This window comes from Nomia melanderi, chromosome 2 (genome assembly GCF_051020985.1).
Source record: "Nomia melanderi isolate GNS246 chromosome 2, iyNomMela1, whole genome shotgun sequence".
In the NCBI taxonomy this organism is placed as follows: Eukaryota; Metazoa; Arthropoda; class Insecta; order Hymenoptera; family Halictidae; genus Nomia; species Nomia melanderi.
The window spans coordinates 1,997,708-2,017,262 of record NC_135000.1 but is presented as its reverse complement, the minus strand read 5'-3'; the positions used below and the strand labels follow the sequence as shown (position 1 = coordinate 2,017,262).

General features: G+C 38.8%; 1 protein-coding gene across 6 annotated transcripts in view; it reads left to right on the top strand.

Moving 5' to 3' along the window:
- The window catches only part of LOC116425970 (uncharacterized), a 151,044-nt gene that overhangs the window by 15,820 nt on the left and 115,669 nt on the right, over positions 1-19,555 (top strand). For 5 of the 6 annotated variants that reach the window (XM_076374499.1, XM_076374501.1, XM_076374496.1 and 2 more), the window contains exon 2: positions 7,142-7,606. In XM_076374499.1, the coding sequence (XP_076230614.1) occupies positions 7,417-7,606 (190 nt within the window). In that variant the 5' untranslated portion in view covers positions 7,142-7,416. Of the gene's footprint in view, positions 1-4,384; positions 4,476-7,141; positions 7,607-19,555 lie in introns of those variants that run through there. The other variant, XM_076374500.1, reaches the window with a different exon arrangement.

Sequence of the window (19,555 nt, the reverse complement as noted above, 5' to 3'; positions counted from 1 at the left end):
TCTCTTTTCTTCGATTTTCGATAGAAAACTCCTTGGAATCCGTTCCACCGGAATCCCGTGGCCGTCGCGTTCCCCGGAAGCCGGTTTTTCGACACGAATCGATCTTGTCGCCTACTAGCGCGGCGACACAGATTTTTAGGTTCCTCTAATCTCCGTGAACCTTCGATAGTTTCCAGTTATCGGCCGGCTTATCTCGATCGCCGGCTCGTCCAGGCCCACCTCACGGCTCGAAGGAGTGATCGGTCGAAAAATACGTGTCGGTCGGAGCTAATCTCGAGAGCGACTCGGCGATCCCCGTGATCCGCGTCACTCGTGTCCGACACGACCGCGCCGAAAATCGAGAGAAACTTGTTCTTGTTGCCGTTTATTGGAATCAGACGAGTCTCTTTCTTCACCTGTCCCTGTGAACGGAGCCTTGTATGCAGAATGCGACGATATTGAAGATCTGATGTAAAAGTTTTGACGATTTTTCGCCAGAAATAGAGTTTTTCGAATATTTTTATTGAGTTAACCCTACGATTTATATCTCAATTAACTCCTTGCCTTATAATGTGACAGACAGAATTTAATAACTATAAATACTACTGGATTCTCTTGAATTTATTCTTCTGTTATTAATCATTACACTTTGGAGTAGACATGAACGTAGAATATATATTTTGTTTGTTTTTCTCAATAAATTAGTAATGATAAAAGGGTTGTATCGATTGTAGTTGAGAAATAGATTGTAGTATTCGTAGATCATAGTATGTCATTAATGATTGATTGTATAATGATAAAGTATAGCATAATAACTAACGTATAATAATTGATAAGAGAAGAATAATATTTCGTTTGACTGAGTAATATTTATTATACAGGTTATTCTAAGGCATGGGGTGAACCCTTTGCACTGTATAGGCCCCACTATGTAGTATTAAATATTTTAACGAATAAATTTAGAAAGATTACTCTAAGATTATCGAATTTTCTACGTATCCAAATTTTATATTAAGAAGGAAAAGAAAAAATCTAAAAAATGTTGAAATATAACGCTGTTAATTTTTGCTACGGGGAGTATAAAAATGGCTTGGAGTTGTTAATTTATTATGCAATCTCTATTGGTTTCCATTATTATCTCACATGTTTCTATAAGCTTATTGATTTCATCATTATAAAATTTTTTGCGTCAACCCAATAATTGTGTAAGCGAGTTAGTGATTAATACTAGGTTTAGGGGACACGTTAATTTGAAGAATATTGAATTCTGCAAACATTATTTACATTTGTTTATACGAATATCTACCCTGTCTATTTTCAACCCCTTAACACACAAGTTTTCTCTGTGTGCAACGTTACATACGAACTCCAAGTCAACCATTACTCGTGTTTCTATTTGATTATCAACAAAAAATTGTCATCATTCAATGTTTCTCAACAAAAGCTTTTCGTTTACGTAGAAGAACTGAATCATAATCTCGAATTGAAATAAGTTAGTAAGGTTTAATACGGTCCTTCGTAAATCCTTCGCGAGTGTCACAGAACTGCATGAAGCGGTTAAGCCTCTAATTTCCAAGATTTAAACGAACGAATATTAATTTTCGAGGAACACTAGAATAAACTATAATAAATGTAAATGTAGTGTTAACTCACCGAATGAAAAGCAGAAAATTTGATGAAATTTCGTTGAAATGATTTCACATTTCAATTTCGGAACATTCGAAACATGATTGTCGGTTCATTTGTGAACGATTCGAATATGACTTTTGACATATTCGCGGATAGTAAAAATTTTAATGACCTCCAAAAATAGACGATTCTTTTTAGCACTTCGAGAGTTAAAGTGCCTAATAATTTCAAACAATTAAAACAGTATAGAATTGAACGCATGATATAAATTTGCATTTTTGGCTTATAAGTTTGAATCTTATAACATTCACGTAATTTTTCATCACAATGAAAATCAATGCTACAGCATTCATGCCTTAAAGATGAAAAAATATGTGTTAAAGATGAAATCTTTTCGAAGGTTTTATTTGGATCGATGGCGAAGAGAAATTCGATGATTCGAGATCGTAGGTGGAAAAGCCATCGAACGCTCGCTGCCAATTTCGTCGCGCGTTAATCTTATCGGGTCGCCGCTTTCCGCGTGTATCTTATCTGATCTTGTTTTTCGAGTATTTTATTTGCCTTGAACACACAATTTCGGAAATGGTCCGCTGCCCGGCGGCTTCGTGGTCTTCCAGTCCGCGTTGGAAAGATCGTATTCACTCAAAATCGAATCTGATCGCGGGACAATTTGTGATTTTATGATGTTTCATGAAGCTTCTATCAAACAGTTCATTTTTCTCGTTAACTTGATTTAATCAGAATATTTTCTTTTTTACATCGAATTTACAGTTTTCTAACCTAACCTAAATTTACTCGTTGAGTATGGGAACAATTTACGGTTTCATGTTTCATGAATTTTTTATCGAAAAGTTTATTTTTTCTCGTTAATATTCCTATCAGATCTAATTTAATCTGACTTAATCAGTATATCTTTTTTGTACATCGAACTTATCTGCGGGCTAGGTGATTATCCTTAGATTATTTATTTCTTTAGAAAGATCGAGAAAGAAGCCTATTTCGAAGAACAAACTAGGAAAGTGGAATGTACAAAATAGTTTCTTTTTAACGAACTTAATAGAATATTATGTTGTGTTCATTTTATAGAACTTTACGGTTCTTCAGATTGTGAACTAACTTACTGATTTTTTTAATTCTCTTGTCGGTCATGTATACCACACCCATACACTGTTGCCGTTTACTTTACGATTATCGTGTTTATATTGAACCAATTCAAATCAAAATAATGATAATAAAATAAGTAATCTTATTCGATTCAAATCATGTTCTGAAGCCACTTCCGTCGGAATTCGTAATAGATCGAAAAGTTTCTTAGACATTTCCCGATTCTATATTCTCGTCACTGTATTTCCCTCTTCTCTTCGTTTCAATCCGTCATTTATTTTCAGCTCTGAATATGCATTTTTTCGCTTAATTCATCGTTTTTTAAATCAATCTATTGTATCGAAGAATCCTTTCTGTTGAAGAACAAATAAAAGTGATTTTTTCGGAACCGATATTAGATGTTCAGCGATCTTTAATGATCAGAGATCGATCTATTCGCAGTTTTATCGCAAGCAGCGAACATTCGATCTGAAACGTAATCTAACTCGTGTAACGGTTGTCAACTTCATCGCCCCAAATTCATCAATACTTCTTCCTCTTTTTTCTTTCGTTCCAATTGTTTCACGTTTACTTTTCGTGTTATTCGTATTTTGTCACTCTTTCTCTTCCCCATTTCATTAAACTCGTAATAGGATCGAATGAAATCTAAATAAAACGAAATCTTCTCTTGCGATCTGCCAGGTTGACAACCCTTTTTCTTTCCTCGCTACTGGTTTTCTCATTATTAGTGTTGTTCAATATTTGTATATTTATTTATTATATGGCTATCTAGCTGGTTAGTTAAATTAATAACAAAATCGTGTAAAATCAACAGAAAATCATAATACTTTATTGTGTACAATCTTTATTATTTATTTATTTCTTCAATGAAATCATTAACAGAAGTACACTAAAATGAAATGAAAATCATGTCCACGGAGGACCCTTTCTTTTCTCACACAATTTTTTACGTCTGTTTCCCATATTATTCAGATTCCTTGCCATTTATTTATTTCTCCAGTTAAATCAACAACAATATCGAATGTAATCAAACTAAAATCGATGTAAAATTAAATTAAAATCACCAAAATTTTTCTGTTTCCCCCCGATCGTCCATGTCGACAGAGGCTCTCTTACAGCTTTCACTTGATTTTCGCCACATTCTTTATCGTTTATTTGCTTCTCCGGTTGAGTAAACAACAAAGCCAAACAAAACCAAACTAAATTGAAAATAAAATCAATAAAATTTTTCTATTTCACCTCGTTCGTCTACACCGACGGAGGCCCTCTTGCTATTTATTTCTCCAGTGAAATCAGCAACAAAACCAAACTAAGGTTAAATAACATCACCAAAACCTTTCTATTTTTCCTCGATCATCCACATCGACGGGGGCCCTTCCACGTGATCCTCCGCGTATATATACTTTCCTTATCATTTATTTAATCTTCCGTGTAATTAACAAGAGAATCAAACAAAATCACCAAAACCCTTCTATTTCGCCGCGGTAGTCCAGATCGACGGAGTTCGAGGGCGGTCCTCTTTCTTGTTTAACGAGCCCGCGAGCACCACCGTGTGGACGATCGCGGTGGAGGGGCCCGTCGGTTGCGTCACCGATGACCTTGATCATCAGCCGATTGATAAATCGCCCGGCTCGATCGTTCGAGTGGGTCGGGCATCGTCCGGCAGTGTCGAACGCGCTAAAGCTCGGAGAGCCCGAAATCAGCCGGTGGAGAGAGAGATCTCGCCAGCCGATCGATTATCATCGGTGATCCCGTGTGCCCGGGTAAGTGACGCTTCCGTCGGATTACCGTGGTGCCAGGGGAATCGATCGATCGATCGGGGTGCGTGTCGAAACGGCGAAAACCGGAGAATCTCGCGAGAGAAGCTGGCTTCGGACCGAACCGTGTTCCTCTTCGTTCCCGCGGCGTCGATCTGATTTCACGAATCCTTTCGATTAATTAGCTGTTGCGACCTCTTTGAAAAGTGCGTACCTTATTCTGGTGTGTGTAAGCGATCGTATCTGCAAATCATTTCTTCAGAAATGTTCGTTCGAGTGATGTATAAATCGGTTGTTTCGGAAATGAATATTCCCTTCGGCAGTTAGCTGTTTTTCGACGAGTATACCCGTCGTGACAGGGAACCTTGCCATTTCGTCGTGACGAGTACACTCGTGACGTGTTAACCAGGTAGATGTTTTTCGACGAGTATACTCGTCGTGACAGGGAACCTCGCTATTTCTTCGTGACGAGTCTACTCGTCGAAAACAGCTAACTGGTTAATCAGGAGAAGGTGTTAGAGCGACAGATCGTGGTGTTATAAGAATTTTAAAAATAAAGAGGATATATTGCAGAGAAACGTCCGAGACTCATAAATCAGTGGCAATGTGATTTTTCACTGCGACAACGGCAGACGGAACGTTGAAAAACAAATTACGTGGATTTGGTTGGAAAATTTTCGCACCTGTTTCGATCATTACAACAGTTCTTAGCTCGAAAGGTATTTAGTGATCTGAACGCAATAAAAAATTCTTTGCAAAAATATTTTAGTGGTGAACCAAAGAACTTTTGTGGCAATGGAATAATGTTGTCTAAAAAGTGGGGAGAGGTTGTGAAAAGATAGCATAATTACGTTTTTTCATAAGCTACATGGGTGAGATTAAAATATTATGTTAGATATTAGAAAAATGAACAGGACAACCTAATATATTATGTCTACCGGAAAATTCTGTCCGATGACATCTCAAGTTTCCAAAGAGGTATCATTCTACAGAAATGCAATCCACAAATTACCATTATGCTAGCAAGAGACCATTAGAAACGATGGAAATTCTATTATTCAGCAAATATTAATCAATATTGAACACGTATTATCTTCTTTTCATTCGAAAATAGACAGAACATTCCGGTAGATCTAATATTTATTTGCCCCGTGCAAGCAGAAGTGAAATGACTATTCCAATATTCTCAATACCACGAATTTCCACTTGCAACGCAAGGTTCTTCATTTTCTCATGAATTATCGTTAGTAAAACGAATTCGACGAGCAAAGTGGCGAAGAGAATCGATTGGGGATTAAATCGGACGGGTTAAACCAATATAAAACTAGCCACACTAATACCAATCTTTGTTATTTAAATGAAGTTCGAGGACACATGTTATAAGGAATGGAATTTCAATAAATGAAAATGAAGACGGAAATTTCTAGCGCATTGCGACACTGTAATGCTTCGTAACTTTTGAACCAATACTCACTGTCAGAAAGTTTAAAATCCTGGGCGCACAGAACAATGACTTTAACAATATATGTCAAGAAGAAGATCATAGGGTTTCTCTTTTTATAAATAAGTACGAAAACTCTTAATTTCTGGACACATTTTTGCGAATATCTGGGAAGCTAAAGGCAAGCGGCGGCTGCATGTATAGGGAAAAATTGTTCAGAATCAAGTCCCCCATAATATATTTCAAAGTCATCCAAATCGACGAGAAGTCAGTATTGCGGAATAATTACCTTTATATCTCCTTGTAGTAACAAATAGTCACAGTATTATGTTATTATGAACTCTTCTCTAAAAGCATATATATTATGTTATTCATTAAATATGACTAGTACGATGAGAGATATCCACTCAAAATTGAAATTTCTAAGATTTATCTTTCATTTTACACTTTCTAACTTAGTTTGAATAATTAATCTCACGTACTCATTTATCACAATTAACCTATTAATTGTGGAATCAATTTTCAAAATGAATTGTACACTAATGAAACGCAGGGCAAACGCACCTATAATATATTCCAAGGGAAAACTAAACCAAAACGAAGAAGATTTACGTGTTTATCTTAAAAAAGAAACAATCCATCGTTGAAAGAATTAGTATTAATATGCGTTCTAAAATGACGCGTATACTCGTCGAACGGAGTTAATTGATTAATCCCTTGCCTTATGAATTTTTCTGTAAATCCATCTAACTACCTTGTTATTAATCATTTATTCAAAACAAGAGAAAATTCCAGTCCTATTCTATCAACGTCTGCTCTAAGCTATAACCACCAATCAAACAGTAATCACGCGTAATTCGCTTTCGAACAAATTGTATAATATTTATGTTCCCTAAATTCTATCTGAAATTTTCACGAGTCCAACACGATATCGCCGGGCAAGAGGTTAATGGTTAAACTATTCACACATATAACAATCCCTCCAACAGGTTTAGCCTCGCCAACCATTCCTTGAAACCCTCGGATCATGTATTCCCAATAATCCTTCCATTCCGCAATCTAACCAAGAGTAATTCCCATCGCATTCGCCGGACGGTGTCAATTAGACAGGCAGCGTAGCGAGGTTATATAATCCGCGGCCTCGATAATTCCGAGTCGGTCGAGGAAAGGAAAGAGGCAGCTTGTCGCACCCTTCTAACCCGTGGCTTTTCTTCTTCGGTGGTTGTTGCAGATCAGACAGGCCCGGAGGTAGCCGGAGAGCAATCTAGCGATCACCTATGATCTCGACGAGCAGCGTCCTCGAGAGGACCACGCTTCCGGCAGAGAGGCGTTTTTGGCAGCGTTCCTAAGAGTCCCCCTTCGCCCCGGACCAGTGTTGCAACCGGGACCAGATATCTCCTGCGGGCTCCTCGGACGAACACCCTCGGAAGCGTTTCGCGATCCCGGATACCACGGACGGAGGAGGAGGCGGAGGAGGAGGCGGAGGAGAGGAGGATTCCGGGCAAGATGGACATGAGCAGCGAGTCGAGCGCGGCTAGGTGGTACGAGCCACCTAGGTCCTCGCTGGAGCCGCCCTCGGGGGGCGCCGGGGTCGCCGGAGTCGTCGGCAACCCGACCGACTACAGGGGATACTACCCTCACGCAGGACCCACTGCGCACCACCCCGCCGCCGCGGCAGCCGCGCACTATGCTCACAGTAAGTCCGACGGATTTGTTGTTGGGTCGTCGCGTGAACGATGGGGTTGCTTCGATGCTTCTGGTGTTTTCAGAGAATGGGACGGCGTTGTTGTTGTCTTGGGAAATTTAGATAGCTGTTTTTATTGTTGTTTACAAGATTGAAAATATTTTTGTTATTTTGAAACGTTGAGATATTTAGTATTATCATTTTGAAAAGTTCGGATGGGTGTTATTGTTGTTGTCTTGAAAAATTGAGATAGGTATTATTATTATTATTATTATTTTGGTAAATTAAGATGTTTAGTGTTATCATTTTGAAAATTTTGAGATTTTTCTTCTTTTTCTTATAGTATTATTTTAAAGGTTAGTGCATTATGTGCAGACAGTAAAGTAGAATACGTTTTAGATTAAAAAAAGTTTTGCCTAAGTTAATTCTGAGAAACAAAAGAAGCAGAAACAATCGTATTGTTTATAAGATGACCCAATGAAATTAATCTATTTAATAGAATAACATTTTTTCACATGGTGCTCCGTTTTTACCAAAATGTCTGTTGATAGCTTGAAATATCTACTCCTTGGGAATACGAGAAAATAAAAATATGTTACTTCACATTGTCGACTTATCTTCTCGTATAAATTCACTTTATTCTCAGTCGTGTGTACTACAATTTAGAAAACACCCCGTAATTAGAGAGACGAAATTTATAGAGAGTGTTGATATTTGAACCGTTTGCCAGCGAGGATTTGTTGAACTCCTACAAACTCAGCCCATAAAGAATTGAATAATGCATCGGAGTCTTAAATAGGAAAGAAGGAAACTACATATCAATCTCTCGTTATTTGAATAACTGAATTATTCATTTGCAGTTTTCGGTTGTAGGTATCAAAGCTCGAAGTCGCCATTACGGCGGCGCTCGTTCTTCCCGAAACGGCCATATTTATACAATGATATTCGATTGATTATCGATTATCTTTAGAAGATCGACATATCTCCCGAAAAATGGTGGTTCATTTTTTCCCAAGCATCTAGATTAAAATTTATTTTTTGCTCAGGAAACTGAACAGATCAATCCCTTGCTTTATAATGACGAGCGAGACTCATAAATATTCCTAACTAAATTTAGCAGGAATCAATGTTCTTCATTGCTATAAAGTAGAACTATAATTATATTAAGTATAGAGTACAAACTAAAATGATAAGTAATTACAAAATAAAAGACTAAGTTGCTATTATTAACGTTTTTATAATAAATATGCAGTTACGGTGAATAAAAAGTGTCCTCGCGTTCCAATAGAACCACCGTGCAGGTCAAAATAGTTTATTTTTGACTTCCTTTGAAATCATTGCACAAATAAAGAAGCTTTACAAAGTAATTAAAGAAGTTGATTTAGCAATATTAAAAATTTAGATACATGTTGTTATTACTATTATTTAAAAAAATTAAGAGTGTTATTCCTGTTATTTCTGAAAATTAAGATATTTAGTATTATTATTTTAAAAAATCAAAGTATTCACAGTATTATTAAATTGAAAAATTCAGGTATTCAGTATTATTATTTTGATAAATTAAGATGTTCAGTAGTATCATTTAAGTATGGACGTGATCATGACCTTAAAGTATGGAAGTTTGAAAATGTCCGATTAATATTAAATATTCTCGTGTAACAAATAAACAAATTTATCGTATTTAATTGTTTTCACTTATTTAAATACCTCCATATAACAATACAATCAACTACACAACGAAAATTTCACTGGTATCAAAATTGACGATATTTTATATAGAGGTCTCTAAAACCACACGTCCATACTTAAAGGCTAATTAGCAAAATTGAAATGCTAGTCAATAAAAATCGCAATAAATACACTCTCAATTAATTAAAAATGCCAAAAATTTGATTCGAGTACTCGATAATTCCAGCGTTAAAAATATCTTTGCTAATACACGATCATTCATCCAGTAGTAACCTCGAAGACTGTAAATGACAAACGACTTCATTTGATTTTTCGAAACGAGAAAAACGAGAGAAATAAATGAATAACAGATGAAATAATAACACGAGCGAAGGCACGTGTTCACGGACGATTATCCATCAACTTGGTCTAGCCTTTACACGACCGAGTGAATTTCTCGTGGCTCGGTCGATGACAAGTTGGCCGAGCAAAGGAACGCGTGTCTGACCGGTGTCTCGATCTCCTTCGCGGCTACACTCGTCTATATAATTTATTTTACTGTTAGTTCATTCCCGCAAACACGGAGAAATTTTCTTCTCCGCGTAATTGTACGTACACTTGCGAGGATAGGATAAAGTAATGGAAATTCCTCGAGCACCGGGAAATTTTTTATTTACAACACGTAAGTCCGGTATTGACGTATGATTCAGTGTGAACTTTTGTATCTGTGGGTAGTCGTGTCCTGTGAGTGTTTGTATAATCATAGTAAATAATTGAGAAATATGAAATAGAGGAAATATATGGAACAATATAAAATAATACGACTCTTGAATAATATTTTATAGAATATTGAATAATTTTTAGTAGAATATTATAATATCTTTCATGATATTTATATTATTTTAGCCAATTTTACCTTTTATGAATTTTATTTTATATCTAATTTAATATTAACCATGAGCAATAGCAAAATAGGTTTTCACGTTGACGCACATGCAACGAATTACATTTACTTTTTCCATTGACTATTCTCCCTTTGCCTCACGATATCCTCCGCGACAACGATCGCTTATTCGCGAAAATACAAAGAAACTTTCTGTTCCTCGTGAAGATAACTTTTCTTTTTAACGACGAGAGCAGCCTCTCGTTTCAACGTGAATGACAGCGGCGCTCGTTAAATCCACGCCGATCTGACTCGTTTTTAGGAGGCAGCGGCTTAGATCTTTGTATTCGGAGATTCATTTGATACTTCGATGATATTTCTTATAATCCGACATGTCTTAACAAAGTATTGGGCAGAAAAACTGGTATAAGTTTCAGAGATACATAATATTTATTTCACATAGCTTAACACGTCCACGCAGGCTAAATAATTTACATTTTTCCCATCCGGCGGCGAAAGGCCTTAAAATATTTTTAATTTTTCGCTTAAAAGGCGAATTCTTAGGATTTTCGAAATTATTGACATCGTCGAGAAGTAAATTAATTTCACTATATACACTGCAATTTGGCTATTATTATTACCATATTATATATAAGAAAATATTTGACACGTATTTTTTCTTATCGCCTAACGTCCACGTTGAAACAGTGAATACACCTCTCAAAATTGAGGATAGAAAGTATATATTTTACAATATGTCTGAAACTAGGGGATGTAGAAATAAAATACTTTTTTAAATTGTTCGCCTCGAAATGAACAACTAAATTATGTACCGAAAGACTAAAAGAAAAAAGACTGCATATCAATTTCTCGTTAGTCGAATAATTAAATTATTTCCGATATCGAAGCTCGAAGTCGCCATTGCGCCGACATTCGACCGCAAAAGGAGAACCCCTTGCCCTACAATATCGTGTCAGACTCGTGGCAAAAATGAGAATTTAACAAACATAAATATTATTCAATGTGTTTAAATGCAAATTACATATTACTCCTCTTATCAATGATTAAACCTTAGAGCTCACAAGACTGGAACTTCCTGTTGTTTTCAACCCCTTGCACTCCGAATTTCTGTTGCATTTTGTCCTCGATAACCGTGTATTATCACAATATTTTATTTGAAACGCATTTTAAAAAGTCGATAGTCTGCAGAGATCAGTGTAAACGATTCTTCTTATTAATAATATTGAAAATAACATAATAATATATTCTATTTTAAAAATATCTTAACAAAGAAGCACATCTGTAAATATTGATGTCGTGTCATAGGAGCGCAAAGGGTTAATAAATTATCGATAACAAAATAGTGAGATGGATCACAGTTCAAAAAGAAATCATGAGGCAAGGGGTTAACAGTAAGAATTCATTCGCAAGTCGACGAAGCGCCACGGAAGCGTGAAAGGTTAGGCCAGGCTAGTATATAGAAACGGCCGCCACCCCCGACTGTTCCGCAAAAACCTCGACGACACGCGCGCCGACCCCGCTGCTCCGACCACTTTTTTCCGCGTGTCCCTCCCGGTTCAACGATCGACCAACGACGTCTCGGCCCGCCTCGTTAATTACCGCCGCGGTAGGATGTTTAATTACGCGATGCTCCGCGCTTCCCCCGAAAAATACTTTACACGTCAGGAACCGGAACGTCTTCCCTAGGAGATCGTTCGAGCCTGGGTTGTATGAAGCTTGGATCTTTGATACGTCGAGAATTAAATTTGATACGTACACTGCTAGGAGAATGTTAAATATTTTTATTGAATGGGTCGGGGTAATTGTGGTCTGACTACTGCTTCTGATTTCCGGAGAAAAGGATTTCGTGTAATGGATTAATTCGATATTTATGTGGTAATTATTGGTGTTAATGATTAATAGTGGTTAATATTGTCAATAGGACTGTGATATTCTGATGTTGTAATATCGTGGCATTGTGACATTGTGATATTATATTGTGATGCTGTGATACTGTGTTATTGCAACATTGTAATATTGTGATATTCTGATATTTCAACATTATAATATTGCAACAGTATAACCTTGTAATATGATAATATGCCTTTTTCCTCGAAAACTTAGAAATAGTAGTTAGGCCAGTAGTTATTGTACCGAGCCACTCGTATATCACTTATTCTTACGTAACAAAGATAAACAAAAAGATAGACATCTAAGAGTAATTGTGTGTCGAATATTCCGCTCTTGGTGATAAGCAATAGTTATTGCGTGCGAGTTATTCTGCTTAAATATGCAAATCTAATTTGAGGAGAAATCGCTTGATGAAAAACGATGCAAGTAATTCTCTTCGGTGATTACATTAATAATAGAAAAATTCAATACGCCATCGAATGAGGAACTATCAGTTTACGATTAGTTACAAGGTAACTATAATTTCTTTACCCCAATTATTATTGATTGGATGCAACATGTTCTTTTTCGACGGCTTAAGGAGTACCTGTAACCATTTCACAGTAAATAAGTGAAAACATCGTAGATAAATCCTGTAGATAGAGTGAAAACTTGTTTAGTAACCTTCAAAGTTTAGTTCAACAAAATGACAGCGTGTTCTCGATTGACAACTTCTCCGTTGGTGACACGTATAACTGATACAGATCTCGCATTCGTAACTAGTATAACTTTAATAAGTGTAACAGAGTAAGGAGTGATATGTATGTTAATTTGGAGTATGCTGAATAATGCTAAACACTGATAAGCTAGCTTAGAAATCCGATAATGACTGGCAACTTTATTTTCAATTATAGACAAACAAATTCGTGTCATAGTAGTCTCAATTTTTTACAAGTCTGTCTCTGAAAATACATATGCACCGTTAATTTGAACGAAAACGGGTGCTCTCATAGTATATAAATCAAATACATTATGCAGATTTTTTAAACGAAAGAAACAATTATTTGAAACCTCTAAATTTACATTGGACACTTCGTAAAATTTCGAAACTTAATATGCTTATTTTGTTTTGCGAGTAGAATGTCTAGGTGCAAAAACCAAGCTACAGATTTTTGCATAAATCATTGTGGATTATAGCAAAATACAAACAAAACTGTAACAATTTAGAAAAACACCAATTCAGATTCTTATTGTCCCACCATTCAAGTTTCGCAATCTCCATAGCGCTCAAAACTAGCAATTTACATTTTTGTTCGCTAACTACAGTGCCCGGCGAGCAGAATTCTTCATTTCACATTCAACGCTGCCTTTCTCGACGCTCTATGGCTTATCTTATCTGAATTTCAACCGTTTAGAGTCACAAAAAGGTGCAAGGTTTATTAAGTTTAGAATTCCTCGAACGCAAAATGTTCTATGATCACGAGAGGCTACAATGTTTCGGCGTTACGACTAACCCTTTCGCTTTGGTGGATGAGACATCTGGCGACACAATATCGTGATTACATGTCTGCAAATTAATGAATTATCACTACATGATATACACTACCGGTGAACAACAGTCAGTTGTAAATATTGGAACATGCGAACGTAAGATTTTCTGAGCATCGCACGAACTATATTGCGTCGTGAGATAACTCGTCCATAGCATTTCACGAACAGCACTATTTGACGAGATATCTCGTCCGCATCTTATGAACGAAAAAGAGTTACGAGACATATCGTCCATAGCACTTTAGACTCTTCACCGCGACATAACTCGTCCATAGCAGCTTAGATATTTCATCGTGAGATAACTCGTCCAAAGCAGCTTAGATACTTCATCGCAAGATATTTCGTCCACAGCACCCCATAACTAACACCGTCTAACGAGACATCTCGTTCACAACCTCTTCCAAACGAACAATTCCATCGCCAGACGTCTCCTCCTCAACAATTAACATATTAATCCCCACGTTTCCGAGTTTCTCACACGATCTCCCGAAAATCCGCCATCGCTTGTCCCGGTCGTTGGTTGCCGGCGAACCGTGAAAAAAGTCGGGCGTGTAGCAAGAACGGAGAAAGAAGGGAGCCGGGGGCGAAAAAGCGAAACCTGATACAGCCGGGGCCCCGGGATCTTCTCCGCCCGTGGAACTCTCCGGAACGCGATATCCCTGATTCCCGCCGACGCGCATGGATCATACTCGGCCCTCTGTTAACCCGTGCTGCGCCAGAAAAACCAGCCTCGGTAATCGGAATCAAATCTCCGTCCCTCCGCGCGACTTCTTTACTGCACTGGCTGTCTCCGCCTTTTTTCTCACTTTTTATCCCCCCCACGAGTTTCCAGCAAAGGTTTCCGGCCGCGAACTGGGATCCCGTTTCTCGGTCCCGACGGGAATGATCGATCGTCGAACAGCCGGGGTTGAAAAATAAACAAGACGCGGCCGGACGCGGCGACGCGGAGGCCACGGGACGCATAATACGCGCAGTGGTTGCGGCAGACAGGAAGGAAGCGCAGCCAACCGCGAAGCCCACGGGCTCTCGGAGAGGTGCATACGTAATTGCAGACCACGCGGGAGCCGATGCTTTTGTAGGTTACCCCACCCCTCGTCTTCCCCTCCTCGGCAAGCGACGTTTCTGCGTTTCTCGTCGACGAAGATTTTGAACGGTCTTAACGTTTTCTTGGGTTTCATCCTTCTTTATGTTCAGTTCCTTCTTATCGCGTTAGGTTTCATGCTTTCCTTCGTTTCCTTTAGGTTCGATCTGTCTATTTTCTTGGGTTCCATCTTTCTTTTCATCGGGACCAATCTTTCTGGCCATTTTGTAATGTTTCCTTGGGTTTTATCTTCCTTTACGTTGAGTTTGGGTTTCCATCGAGTTCAACTGTTCTTATCATTTGGTAGTTTCCTTGAGTTCCATTTCTTTCATATCGAGTTTAGGCTCGATCTTCCTGTTGCCTTAGGTTTGATGTTTTCTCCCAGTTTATGTAGATTCGATCTATTTTGTAGATTCAATCTATCTATTTATATAAATTTCATCTCCTTCTTCACTTGTTTAACTTCAGTCGCCTTAGTTTCCTAGATTCAATCTTTTTATCCTCAATGTTAATCAGGGAGGCTTAATTTACCTACTTCTTTAGACTCAATCTTCCTTCCCATCATGTTTAACTTTGACCTGCCAACTTTGCTACATTCAATCGTTCTTTCTATTTCTTTCAATCTTGCCTTCCACCTTCTATAGTTCCCTAGTTCAATCTATCTAGCTCCTTAGGTTCAATCTTTGCTCCCATCTTGCATAAGTCCAGTACTTCCATTCCCATAGGTTCAATCTTTCCCCCCATTTCATTCAGGCCAGGCCACTTTCGTAAGTTCAATCTTTCCTCTCGTCGTCTAGGCAGATTGAGCTTAGTTTCCCAGATTCATTCGGTCTTTCCATTTCCTTTACGTCCAATTTCTCCACCTCTTACATTCCATCCTCCAATCTATAGTTCCACAGTCCACCCCATCTATCTCCTAAACTTCAACGTTCCCCCCACATTTCTTGCTCCCCATCTATCCATTTCCAATTCTTCCTTTTATCTTGCCCAACTTCAACCTGTCCAGTTCCCAGACTCCACAATTTCCTCCATGCCATACTACGCAGCATATCCACCCTCTTGCGTTCCACCTACCATCAACCTTCAACATCGTAGCACCTATCTCTTCACATCCAATCTCTCTAACCCCATACACTCGAACTCACCGCGTCCATCCCCTTCAACCTCTTCATCCCAGCTGCAACATTCCTCTAGTACCCAGGTTCAATCCTCCTGTGACGGCACCTTTCGTACTCTGCCAATAGAGGGCCACTGACACCTAAGAGCCTTTTTCACTCCTGTTCAGTCCTTCACCTATTTGTACATGTACATATCGTCCTCAAACCTCCCACTTCACATTGTTCACGGGAAGAACGACGAGACGGCACACAGTCAAGAGGTATCTCTCGCTAGGGATTTTGTTTTTTATTTTTTTCATTGATTATATGCAACCGTATTCATGAATAGCAAATTAGTATCAAAAAGGAGATGAGAAAAATGAAAACTGACCAATACGACCCGCATTCCTCTCAGGGTTTTTATCCTGAACAACGCGAAGTGTATACACTCGTCCACTATTAAGGCCCGGTCTACCACAAAGCTTCACTGATGAATCTACTGGTAGATCCCGTACGAAATGCCCTCTCCCTAATCTTTCCGAAGCTCTTCCTCCTGTCCATGCCATTATAGGCCGCTTCACTTCCATTCCGCCTGAATCTTTCCATTTTCTTAGCTCCGATCGATCCGCTCCATCCAAGAGCAACCCCGTCGCGTAGCTTCCGCGGCCGCCCTCCCCGTCGTGCCGCGCGCGCCGTTGTCCCTCTCCGCGTCTTCAACCCCCGTCAGAGGAACTCGACTCCCCTCTCTCTTTCTCTCTTTCCCTGCTCCCTCCTCCGACCGCCTGTCTCTGTCTAGAAGAGGGTCCGGCGCGCACAGGTCGCGCAAAACGCGCGACCGCCGCCATCTTGCGCAAATGCACACGCCAACCGAAGGCGGAGCCCGAGTTTCTCTCTCTCTCTCTCTTCCTCCCCCTGCCCTACCGGTCTCTTTCTCGGTCCGTCCGTTCGTCTTGTGCAGCCACCCACCCCCTCCCCGCCCCGGGCCGCGAGAGGGAACCAGCGAGTCGCGGCAGATGCGACTCCACCGCGCGATGCAGCCTCACCGCGATCAATCTTCCTCCTCGTTGTTGCCGGTGCTGCTGCCGCTGCACTCCTTCGACCGCGGACCCCCTTCCCGACCCCCGCGGGGGCAACGGGTGGTAAGTTACTCGGCGGCGGGGCGACGGGGGCCGGAACCGTTGAAATTTTCGATCGGCCGCGAGATAACGCGGTAATTTCGTGACTCGTTGTCTCTGCCCTCTTGCGAAACACGCTGTACCTGCTCGGCTGGGAGCTGGCGAGCCGGCGAGGTGCAGGGTGTTGTACAACGAATTTTAATTGTTTTTGGTCATGTTTGGTAATTATTGGAAATTCAATGGTGGCTTTTCTGTTGGAATGAATTTTTTGGTTGAAGTGATGATAGGTTAACATTTAGGGGATTATATGATTCTTGAAGTGTTTCCGAATGGATAGACTAACCGTTCGCGGCTGTAAGGCAGACTATGTTCGACGGAACACTTTCAATGTTCCGTAAAATGGAGATAATTAAAATTTATATTATTATTGAAAAATAATTTATGTGAAGTAAGGATTTATTATTGTATTACATTTGTTTAAAATTTAGAGCGTCATGACCTTGGTTTGTACGGAAAAGGAATGCGACCATAAAGGGATGATACGAAATTTATTGGAAACATTTCTGTATATATATATAGTTAGAGCAAGGGGAACAAAGTTGTGGGGAAGAAGTTTTGACAGATAGAAATCTTCGAGAAATAATTATTGAACAGTTTATTGAAGATCTGTAATCAACGCGTAACGATTTCTTCAATAAATATTTCAGGAAAAGCAATAGCAATCCTAACGTAATCTAACCTTCTTTCTCTGAAACTAATACTTCCTTAGAAAATAGAGAAATGTTCCTAAGAAGTAGAAATGTTAAGTCGCAGACAGACATATTGGCCGATTGATATCGAACAGTACGAGCACCCAACAGACTCGCCAAAGCGATTACCTCAAAGTATCGCACGAAAAAATATTATTCTACATTCTCTACTTTTCCTTTAGTACATAAATAAGAATTCTCTGTTGCACTATTTCCGAAACACCTTATATACGCATGAATAGAAACCTTCGTTCCCTTGTAAGAGAAAACAAAAAAAAGATTCTGATCAAACTTCGAATGAAGTTAGTTACAAGAACTATTTCCAACTTCCACTTTAATTTTGATTAATTCTACTTAAAAATGATGAAATTCCATTTTACTAACTTCCAGTATGAAACTTTTATCGATTAAACGTGAGATAACCATTCAAACAGCTGCCTACGGCAAAATTATAGTGCCAATACGCGAAGTCGACTTTCAACGTCGAAAAGAAATGATTTGAAAGTCGAAAGGTTCACTGCACAACTTCCATTCGCAGAAACGAACGTTTTCTGGTTCCGCGATTCTTCTAGCCCTCGCGCGGCAGTCGGCCATTTTGGTCTGCACACGCAATGACTCGTACGTTCTCCGCGAAGTGTATTTATTCCCCTTTGTTATCCATCCTTTTCGCGTTTCGCGTAATATTGTTTTCCATAATATCAGCGGAACTTGTAGTTGTGTCACGCGGCTAGACGAAATTAATGTGACACCCTTTCACGAGCGAATTTACGAGTCACCGTGGAATGTAACGTGATTCTTTTCGTGCGTGAGCACAATGTACCGGCGGCGATCGATTAAAATTGAAGCAATTATTCGCTCGAGGGTTTCGATGAACGCGGCAGATTCGGAATACGAATATTATTTATGGAAATAAATATAGCAGGAGGTTTCGACCGTAAATCAAAGGGTCACCGTGATTTGTTACGTGTCGGTATCGGTTAAACGATTGCCGTGTTATAATTCCTTAATATTTAAATCGCTTCTTTCGTTCCTCGGGTTAAGAAGGAGTTGTACAACGAGTTTTATGCATAAACAGACGAATAAATGAATGAATAAGAGAATAGGGGTAGAAATGAATTCGGTCCTTTCTCGATCGATCGCCGACAAATCCATTTTAAATTCAAATTTCTCCGTTTGCGTCGCGCGAATGGAACAAACGCGTCGAAAGTAACGACGCGCGGACACGGCGCAAGCCTTTTTTGTAAATAGGCGGGAAATTTATTCGAAAAATGCACCGAATTCATTCCTGACGTAACGTATGACTATAGCGACGGCTGCTGCTGGGTCGAAACAACACGCACGGGTTGAAATTGATGGGGATAAAAACGGATTGAAGTGGTTTGCGTCACAAGGAATCCGACTGTAATTTAATTTACATTCCACGAATGCTATAATCGCAATTTAACCCCTTAATGCAGAAATTCTGTCGGTGTGCAACATCGTATACGAACTTCAAGTCAACCGTTACTCAGGATTACATTTGATTATGAATATACCATTTCATTTTCAAACATTCAATTTTTCCTGAGAAAAGTTTTTCGTTTGAATAGAAGACACAAATTATAATCTTGAATTTTTAAATAAATAAGTGAAATTGTATACTGTCCTTCGTAAATCCTTGACGTTGGAATGTCGAGAAAATGAAAAATCAACCGGAGATAATGATGAGTGCAATTACAGAGTAGAGTAAGCTAAATTGGATCACTTTGTGGTTGACAGTAAAGAAAAGGAAAATAACATTATTATGTTATAGTCGTTTTCCTTATAAACTAATTTTCGAAAATGAATAAAAAATGTAACAATTTTTTTATTCTTGCTTTTTAGTATTTTAAAATTGTACGAAAAATATATGAAATCAGTCGTAATATGGAAAGAAGTTAATCCAATA